Source organism: Rhea americana, unplaced genomic scaffold (assembly GCF_003343005.1).
Source record: "Rhea americana isolate MKP2758 unplaced genomic scaffold, rheAme1 scaffold_246, whole genome shotgun sequence".
Taxonomy (NCBI): domain Eukaryota; kingdom Metazoa; phylum Chordata; class Aves; order Rheiformes; family Rheidae; genus Rhea; species Rhea americana.
The window spans coordinates 1,117,999-1,126,638 of NW_028186364.1; the positions used below are offsets into that span (position 1 = coordinate 1,117,999).

The 8,640-nt window shown below is 64.9% G+C and overlaps 1 protein-coding gene across 1 annotated transcript in view; it reads right to left on the bottom strand.

Moving 5' to 3' along the window:
* COL9A2 (collagen type IX alpha 2 chain) overlaps window positions 1–8,640 on the bottom strand; it is a 16,406-nt gene that overhangs the window by 1,000 nt on the left and 6,766 nt on the right. Inside the window, exons 12-31 of the mRNA XM_085306731.1 lie at window positions 8,502–8,555; window positions 8,068–8,121; window positions 7,523–7,576; window positions 7,336–7,389; window positions 7,188–7,241; window positions 6,731–6,784; window positions 6,483–6,536; window positions 6,185–6,238; window positions 5,967–6,011; window positions 5,799–5,852; window positions 4,994–5,047; window positions 4,866–4,919; window positions 4,058–4,129; window positions 3,302–3,337; window positions 2,394–2,438; window positions 2,069–2,101; window positions 1,304–1,450; window positions 808–862; window positions 528–716; window positions 18–95 (exon numbers count right to left, since the gene is read on the bottom strand). Coding sequence (XP_085162857.1) covers window positions 18–95; window positions 528–716; window positions 808–862; window positions 1,304–1,450; window positions 2,069–2,101; window positions 2,394–2,438; window positions 3,302–3,337; window positions 4,058–4,129; window positions 4,866–4,919; window positions 4,994–5,047; window positions 5,799–5,852; window positions 5,967–6,011; window positions 6,185–6,238; window positions 6,483–6,536; window positions 6,731–6,784; window positions 7,188–7,241; window positions 7,336–7,389; window positions 7,523–7,576; window positions 8,068–8,121; window positions 8,502–8,555 — 1,294 coding nt within the window. The remainder of the gene's footprint in view (window positions 1–17; window positions 96–527; window positions 717–807; window positions 863–1,303; window positions 1,451–2,068; window positions 2,102–2,393; window positions 2,439–3,301; window positions 3,338–4,057; window positions 4,130–4,865; window positions 4,920–4,993; window positions 5,048–5,798; window positions 5,853–5,966; window positions 6,012–6,184; window positions 6,239–6,482; window positions 6,537–6,730; window positions 6,785–7,187; window positions 7,242–7,335; window positions 7,390–7,522; window positions 7,577–8,067; window positions 8,122–8,501; window positions 8,556–8,640) is intronic.

Below are 8,640 nucleotides of genomic sequence, written 5' to 3' on the forward strand. Positions count from 1 at the left end.
GGCCGCGCAGGGCTTACCTGGGATCCCCGGCGGGCCCGGCATGCCCGGGTGGCCCCGGCCAGCGTCGCCGCGCTCGCCCTTCTCCCCTCGCTTCCCTGCAGGAAAAGGGAGGGAGGGGGAAAGGACGTGTTACAGCTGCGTGAAACACAGAAAAATCCAGCAAGGGCCGGGCAGCGCGGGGCGGAGCGGGGAGCTGCAGCCCGTGCGGGTTCCCTGCGCCGGCCGCCGGCAGCCCCGGCTCGGGCTGCTCCGGGGAACCGCTCGGTTTGAAGGAGGCGATCAAAAAATAGGATGCGCTGTCCTGAGACCGGGGTGGGCCAGCAGGAAGGGGACGGGGGTGGGAAAACACGTCCCGAAAGCAAGCACGACGTTTCCGTTTTACTGAAACCATCCCAGAGCAAAAGGACTCAACAGGTTGATAAATCGGCCAGGCTGGGGCAATGCCGATTTTGGCCTTCAACCCTGGGCAAGGCCCCCCCCACCCAGCACGCTCACCGCCGAGCCCCCGCCCCCCGGCCCCCACCTACCTTTCGGCCCCGTGTTGCCAATCTGCCCGGCGGCCCCCAGGATGCCGGGGATGCCGCGGGGCCCCATGGGTCCGTGGGGCCCCTGCTCACCAGGAGGTCCCGGGGGGCCGGGGGGGCCGGGCGGCCCCATGGCCCCCGCGCCGCCCAGCACCGCGCGCTTGGCGCTCACCGCCACCTCCGCCAGCTGCTCTGTAAGACAAGCGCGCGCCGGGGTTGGGGACGCACGGTGGGACCTGCCCAGCCGGAGCCACCCCCCCCCCGCCGGCACCCAGCTACTCACCTTGCAGCATCTTCAAGACCACGTCAACGATGTGCTGGTCGCCGGCATCCCGGCCCTGAGAGCGGGGACAAGGGGGACACGCGGTAAAGGGTGCTCCCCGCTCTGGGGACCCCAGCCGGACCGGGACCGTCCCGTTTGTCGGTCGGTCCCGGCACGAGCACCTCAGCCCCCCCCCCCAGCCATGCTGCAACCTGCTCGCTGCCCTCAGCTCGCTCAGCTCTCTGCAGCTCCGTTTTGCACCTCTAAATCCCACCCCCCAGCAGGTTGCAACGATACGCACTGAAGCTAAATGCTGGGCGGCTGCAAGGACTCAGCTGGCCGAAGCCAAGCCGAACAGCAGCTCTTTCCAAGGGAAGTGGTTGGTAAGAAAAGCTCAGAGGAAAAAAATCTGCAGAGCTGAACAAGATAACCAAGACACCCCGCCAATCGCCATCTCCGTGGGTGCAGGAGRGGGACATGGGGAGGTCTGGGGGGGATCTGGGGTAGGGTCACTCACGGCTGCACCCCGCTGGCCGGGCATCCCTGGCACGCCGCGCTCCCCGACGAGTCCTCGCGGGCCGGGTGGTCCCGGGTAGCCTCTCACGCCCGGCGCGCCTGCGTCCCCGGCGGGGCCGGGGAAGCCGAGCTCGCCCCGGACACCTTGCTGCGGTAGGGACGGAGAGCGGAGTCAGGACCGGGCACGCTCCGACCGGCCCGCTTGACAGTCTGGGCTCAAGACCGTGAGGATTTCCAGAGCCACAGCTTGCAGCAGGGGTCTGCACCCACAACGGGGTCGCAGCCTGGGGCCGCTCGAAGCCCATCTCCAGTGAAAGTGCTGTCACCGACCGCCAGCATGCAACATGCAGGCGGACGTGGACCGGCTCGCAGCTCAGCAGAGCACCGCTGGATCCCGGCTCAAGAGGCCTCCCAGCAAAGCAGTGATGCTTTCTGCAACACACCGCAGCCACCTCCAGCAGGGACAAGGGACCAGCTCCCCTCGCGCTTGCAGCTGGCGGTGTCCCTACGCTGGCAGGATGCCCCAGGCTGGAGCATCCCGAAACCGAAACCCTGCCACGGGGAAGCCGGCCAGGACTGGCACAAGGCAGGCGGTTTCCCAGTGTGAGCCAGCTCGTGGAAACCAGTCGCGGGACAGGAAGAGAGCCTCTAGTTTTGAGTAAACCTCATCCCGGCCCTCGTGGCCCCAAGGCTCTGGGGAGTCCTGGAGAGCCACCCTGAGAGAAGGTGCGGGGAATTGCCATCTCCTAAAGCCACTGCCACTCACCTGTCCCTTTGGCCCTGGCTCGCCTGATTCACCCTGGGGACAGAAGATACAAGAAATGCAATCGGGAAACCGCACGAATCTACAAACACTGCTGAGGCCCTGAGCTGGGGCAAGACGCAGCCACCAGTGCGGCACGGCAAGGAGGCAGGCACAAAGCAATGGGTGCCAGCAGGGAAAGGCTCGTGTCCCCACGCTCACCAGCTGGCCACATGAGCTGCACTGGGCACGTAGTGCAGGGCTGTGGGTGCAGGGAACCACATCTGCCACCCCTCCCTCACCTTCAACCCAAGAAACCCTCCACCAGGCCTGTTCTGCAGGTACCCACCTTCTCTCCCTTCACCCCCGCGAGGCCGTGAACACCTGGGTCTCCCTGGAGGAAAGACAGAAGAGTCGTGAAACTTCACCACCACTCACCTTCTCTGGAGCAATTTTAATCATTCTTTCTGGCCTGCTGTTTTAGATCTGCTTTTTGTCTGTGCAGACACAGCCATGGAGGATGCCCARGGGGCTGGTACACAAAAGCCTGGTCCTTCCACCAGCTCTCTSCAGTGGGAGGAAGATCTTTAGCATCTCTGCTTCAGTGGTTCATCAGGCTGCCTGATGCTTGGGAGCAAATGGAGGCAGGCGGGCAAGCGCCCACCTCTGCCCGCAGCACCGACCCTCCAGTTCGTGCATTATGGGATCCAGAGCTACAGCTTTTACAGTCTCGTGCATCATCCCCTAACCTGGTGCTCCAGCCCACTAACGAGCATCACTGCTCGTGTCACCCTCTGCATACTCAGAGCCCAYGCAGGGCTCATACGAGACTTGGTTCAAGCCAGCTAGTCCTGGGAATGCAGACAGTTCTGGGAGGGGATCAGTAAGGCTGAACGCAGTCTGCAAACTGCTGCCACAAGACAAGCTGCATGCAAGACCCTGCCAAATTGCTCAGTTTAGAAAACATTTTACTTTTGGGGAAGGAAATAAGATACTTCCAGCTTTCCCATGGAAAGGGGAAAATGCCTTTGAAATAAATCAAAGTTTTATTGCAAAGCTGCCCATGCCATGAAGCGGAGGTTAGGGAGTCCCAGCTGGCAGCTACCACCCCGCAGCTGGGAGCACCCGGCCGAGTCACCCTGGCTAAAGACCATGGCCAGAGGTGGGCACCAGCCCTGTCAAATGCAGGCGGCAGCCCCTTTCCCCCCGGGRCTGCCCGAGTCACCCAGCGCAGCGGCAGGAGGAGCGTATACTCACAACACCACCTTTGGGGCCAGTTTTTCCTGGGGAGCCCTAGAGGAGAGGAGAGAGTGCGGTGAGACCTGGGAGCGCGCAAGGGAGGGAGGGAGGAAACGTGTGGGGCTGGGCGTGAGGGCTGCAGGTAGGGAGGGATTCATATGGTGCCGCAAGGTGGATCTGACAGGCATCTTGGGCACCAAAATCTTATCTGTTAAAAGCTCCATTCTGGGCTTCCCACCAGGCTCAGATACCTCCTGCCTACCGAGCTGCTCTCCTGATGTCTCARCCCTCTGCACTAAAGCTAGATCCCGGCTTGCCCTGTCTAAGGAACATGTTTCCTGTGGCCCCAGCTCTGGGCAAATTCAGAATCCTGCAGCAAGCTCTAAAACAGATCTGGTGTGTTAGGAGAAATGTTGCAAGTGACTCAGTCCTGAGTCCCTGCACTGTCATCTCGTCTTCATCGTTCATCTCCTCCCCTCCACCATGCCCACTGCTCTGTCCCCATCTTCCACATCTGCTCACCCGCCTCACTCCCCCGGCGAGTACACCCACTGCCTGCCCATCAAACCCCACGGCCCTGCGGTGCGGCTGCTCCGTACGGCTCAGGCTGGATTTACCACTTGTCTCTCCAACAGTAAAGGTTTCTGCAGAGATTCACTTTTCTTGCAAGAACCTTCTTTAAAGAACTTCATAGGGCGTTTCTCCCTTCTGCTCTTCCTTAACAAACCCCCTCATTGCTGACTGCTCCAGAGCCAGGAGCGGCAGGGTGATCACCTTGTCTCCTTTGACTCCTGGCAAGCCTTGSGGTCCTGGGATTCCTGGAGGGCCCTGTTCCCCTTTCGCCCCCTGAAAATGAATGTAACACACAGAAAAGAGAAAGTTAGGGTGAATGAGAAGCAGCTACGGAAAAGAAATGGATCTTCAGCYGGAGAAATTCTCTAGTAAAAGAGCTGGACAAAGGTAGACCTTTGTGGTGACTCTGGTTTGAGGCAACCATGCTGAGGATTACCCGCGGGCAGATAACGAAGGCTCTGCTGGATGCCGCTGAGACCGCGAGCAGCAGCAGTGAGACACGGCCCTGCGCCATGCAGACACGTTCCCAGGCCTTCCCRACTGGGGAGACTGGGCAGCCTCCACCGCAGGAGGCCTGGGAGAAGGCACCAGGCAGCCAGACCCCTCCTGCCCTCTGTGTATCGTTCCCAGGTCACTTTAGGGCTATTTTCCAGGCTGGGAAAGGCTCCAGGAAGAGCGGAGCGGTGTCCCTGCTGGGTGCCCTAGGAGGAAATTCCACTCCTGGTGAGGCTGAAAACACCGCCAGCCCTTGGGGACTGCTAATCCCTGCGCTATTTGCCCTGCTGGCTAATCCCTCACCCTGTCTGGCCACGCGCAGTAGGACGGGGCTAGCAATTAAGCTCGATGGTGATCAAAGGGGAGGTGTGCAGCGGTCCCAGCCCTAAAGCCTCGGCTGCAGCAGCACGGCCTCCCCCCGCCTGCAGCCCTGCGGCTCCGGGGACGGACAAAGCCCTTTCCCACCACACGCTCTGGGTCCCGAGCCCCGGAARGGGGCCCAGCGCGTACTCACCACTCTGCCCTGATCCCCCGGGGGACCCACGAGGCCTCGCTCGCCCCGATCTCCCTGCAGAGACCGAAGGAAGACAGTCAGGGGCCGGTCACCGCGCAGGCACGCGTCCCGCGGCTTCCCGGACTCACCTTCGGCCCAGGGACACCCTGTGGTCCTTGTTCACCCCRAGGTCCTGGTTCACCCTAAGAGCGAAAATATCCAGAACGGGGCGTTATTCCCACGAGGGGCTGCAAATGGGTAACTCAGGGGGTGACAGAGCTGCCTTGTTTTGTGTTCGTGCACAAGCATTTGCCCGTCCCACTTTCCAGGTGGAGACTGTGGCAGGACGGGTGCCCCGTGGCCTTCCCAAGGCCAGCCCTTGTGCCCCGCAGCCACGTGAAGCCACCAGCAGAGTGACAGAAGATGCTGCGGTCTGAGCAGCACCCTACGGGCAATGGGGGGATCAGCAGACACTGGTCCTGGCCGCTTCTAGGTGCCAGTGGAYGGGACACAGCCAGAGAGAGGATCTGGGAGATGCCAGGCAAACGRGCCCTGCGGAGGGGCTGCACGGGAGCCACCACACAGCCCCAGCACCACGGGGATGTAGCAGTCTCCGAGAAAGCTCGTGCCTGCTAAAAACAGATGTCCGTGGACAACCTGCTTCTTTCCAAGGGTTTATTGCAGGCCCTGAGTCATGCTCACAAGGTTTGCATTTGCTGCCAATGCTGCTCCTCCGAGCACATCCCCTGCTGCAGATAGCGGGGGGCGGAGGGAAGGAGGAGGGCTGCGGAGGGAAAGCGTCCAATTCTGTTCTCTATTTGACAGCAAATAGGCGAAAAAGAGAAAGAGAGAGAGAAAACAAACCCCGGGCTGGCCGGAAGGAGGCTTTGCCCGGGCTGCTGGGAGCGGTGCCAGAGATTCCCATTAGGAACCAGATGGCATCTCTTTACTTACAATTTGCCCAGGGGCACCAGTGACACCTGGCTGGCCTCGAGGACCCGGTTCACCCTGCAAAAGAGACCGGCGTGACCAAGAGCAGGGAGAGGGAGCGAGCGAGGCTGCAGACCCGCTGCTCCCGGAGGGCTCCCGGCGCCCCGGCGGCTCCACGGCTCGCTGACCCACCTTGTCTCCGGGGCCACCTTTGCTTCCCGGCTGGCCCGGCAAGCCCTGCGGAAACAAAACYGGCGTCACCGTGCTGAGCATCACCCCGCGCCGGCAGGCAGCACCCGCGCTGGGTGCGCGCCCCGCGCCCGAGCAGGTCTCGGGGACGGGGGACCCCTGGGTGCCACCCCCGTGAGTGTCGGGGTACCACCTCGGGGCATCCTACATGCCCTACTCACAGCTTGTCCCCGGTGGCCTGGAAGCCCCGGGCGGCCGGCCTGTCCCACGCTGCCCTGCAAGGCAAAGGAGGAGGCGCTGCCGCACGGCAGGGAAGGGCGAGGACGAGCCTCCGGGGAGCGCACGAGGGCGACCGCGCTCCCTTTCCGCCGCGGGGACGGCCGGACCCCCGCGGGCAGGGAGACGCCACGTCGAGCGTGGGCTGCCTGCCGTCCCCTTTACATCCAGCAGGCACCCGAAGGAGGAGCAGCAGGCGTCCGCTCCCTCCGCGGAGCCCGGGCAGCCGGCGCGGCGCCTCACCTTCACGCCTGGGATTCCCGGCGTGCCGTCCTTGCCGTCGATGCCCGGGAGACCCTGCGGAAGGAGCGAGACTCGGTCGGGGCGGCACCTCCAAGAGGGGCACCGGGCTGGGCTGGGCAAGCCAGYCCGCGCTGGAGCAAGAGGCTCCTCTGCCCRGGGACCTCCGGCCCCCTCCTTGCACGGGCTCAGCACCAAAGCTCTGCCCGAAGCACCGCCGAGGGGCCCAGCTGGAGGGCGGCTGTACTTACGTTCTCCCCCTTGGGGCCGACGTCTCCYTGGGGACCGCGGATGCCACGGCCACCCTGCACCAGGAGAGAGCAAGTGTTATCTAACCAGTTATTTGGTTCAGAGCCCGGGACGGTCGTGTCCCTGCCCTCGGGCTCAAGGGGATGCACCGGTCCTGGCAGGACCGAGGGCGCCAGCCCAGGAGAGGGTGTCCGAGGGGACTYGCTCCCGGGCGAGGCGGGCGCAGGGTCCCCATCGCCAGCACCCCCTGCTCRCGCCCTCGCTCTGAGGAGTGAGCTGGGAAACTCAGAGCCAGCCAAAATCTCCAGTTTGAGTCTTCTCCCCCGGCCAGGGGGTCTCTAATCCTGTTTGCACGGGATGAAAGCCGGTGGCATTCCTGTCCGGGCAAGGGAAGAGCCCGGAGTCTGAYGGAGCTAAGGGGCAGGCAGGGGATGCTCAGCGGCGAAGCGCGGTACCTACCAGCTCTCCCTTCTCGCCGGGCTCCCCGGGCGGTCCCCTGGGGCCTTCCCTGCCCTGCGGGACGAGAAAGGCAGGGGCTGAGCGGGGAGCGCGGGGCCACCCRCCCGCCCCGCGCCCGGCAGCCCCGGGAACGAGGTTCGGCGCTCACCGGCCGCCCRGCGGCTCCGATGGTCCCGATCATCCCTTTGTAGCCAGCAGGACCCTGCAAAAAAAAAGCGCAGCGGGGGTCGGTCCCTGCCGCGTAACCCCCAGCCCCGCTCCCCGCCGGCCGCGGGAAAGGCGGAGCCGTCCCAGCGGGAGCATGCGGGAGCCGTGCTGTCCCGGCGGGCGCTTACCGTCTCGCCCTTGGGTCCCGCCACGCCGGGGTAACCCCTCAGGCCCTGCGGTCCCTGCAGGGAACAAACCGAAAACAGGCTTAGCCGGAAACYGGATCTCACCCCAGAAGCAGCCCAGGAAGAAACAGCAATTAAAAGCGAAGGTGATGTTGGAAGCCGGTGATTTTTGCCCAGCGTGCGGTGCTTTGCAGGCCCTGCCCGGCTGCCGGCCGGCCGGCAGCAGCGGGCGCGGGCTGCCGCTCCTTCCCCGAGCGCGGCTGCTTCAAAGGGATTTTGCTCGTTCCCCGGATCGAGGGGCTCAGCCCGCTAATTGCTTTTCATCTTCAAAGCGCTCGGCAATCTCAAACAACTTAATCCCCGGGTCCCCGCAGGGAGCGGGGCGGCACGACCCCCGTCTCGGCAGGGTGCCGGGGAGCGAGGGGCCCCGCGGCGCCCGYGCCCCCGCCGCCCGAGGAGCCGGGGACGCGCCGGGCTGGTCGCGTCCCCACGCCGCTCGGCCCCAAGCACCCGGCGGCAACAGCGGCAAATGGAGATTAATACGTTACCGGCGGGCCGGGGACGCCCTGCTCTCCGGAGACACCGACGTCGCCCTTGGGGCCCTGGGRGGGAGCCGGAGAGGAGAGACGTGAGCGCGGGTGACGCGGGGGTATCGGCCGCCCCGGCGTCGGCTCAGGACACGACCCCCCTCAGCCGGGACCCGCGGGGGCTTGGGGACGGGTGTGGGAAGCCCCATCGTCCTTGGGAGATGCGCTCCGGGGAGGATCAACGCCAGCGCCCTCCTCCTCCCAGCCCAGGAGCTGCCTCCTCGGAGCTCCTCTCCCTTCAGCCTCCTCCCTCCAGCCCGTTCCCCTCCGCGCCACCCCTGCTCCCCCCGCGCTCTCCGTGCCCTCAGCCCCATCTCCCCCTCCCCGGGCGACGGGGCACTCGCCCCCGGTCTGGACGCTGCCAGCGAGGCGGTCCGGGACCCGGCGGCGCTCACCTGCGGGCCCTGCCTGCCGGGCTCTCCGAGGGCGCCGGGCCGGCCCCTGTGTCCCTGCGGGAGAGGAGCAAGAGCGTGAGCTGCCCCGCGCGCCAGGCTCGGAGCAGCGTCCTCGGCGGGGCGCGCAGCTCGGCCGGGG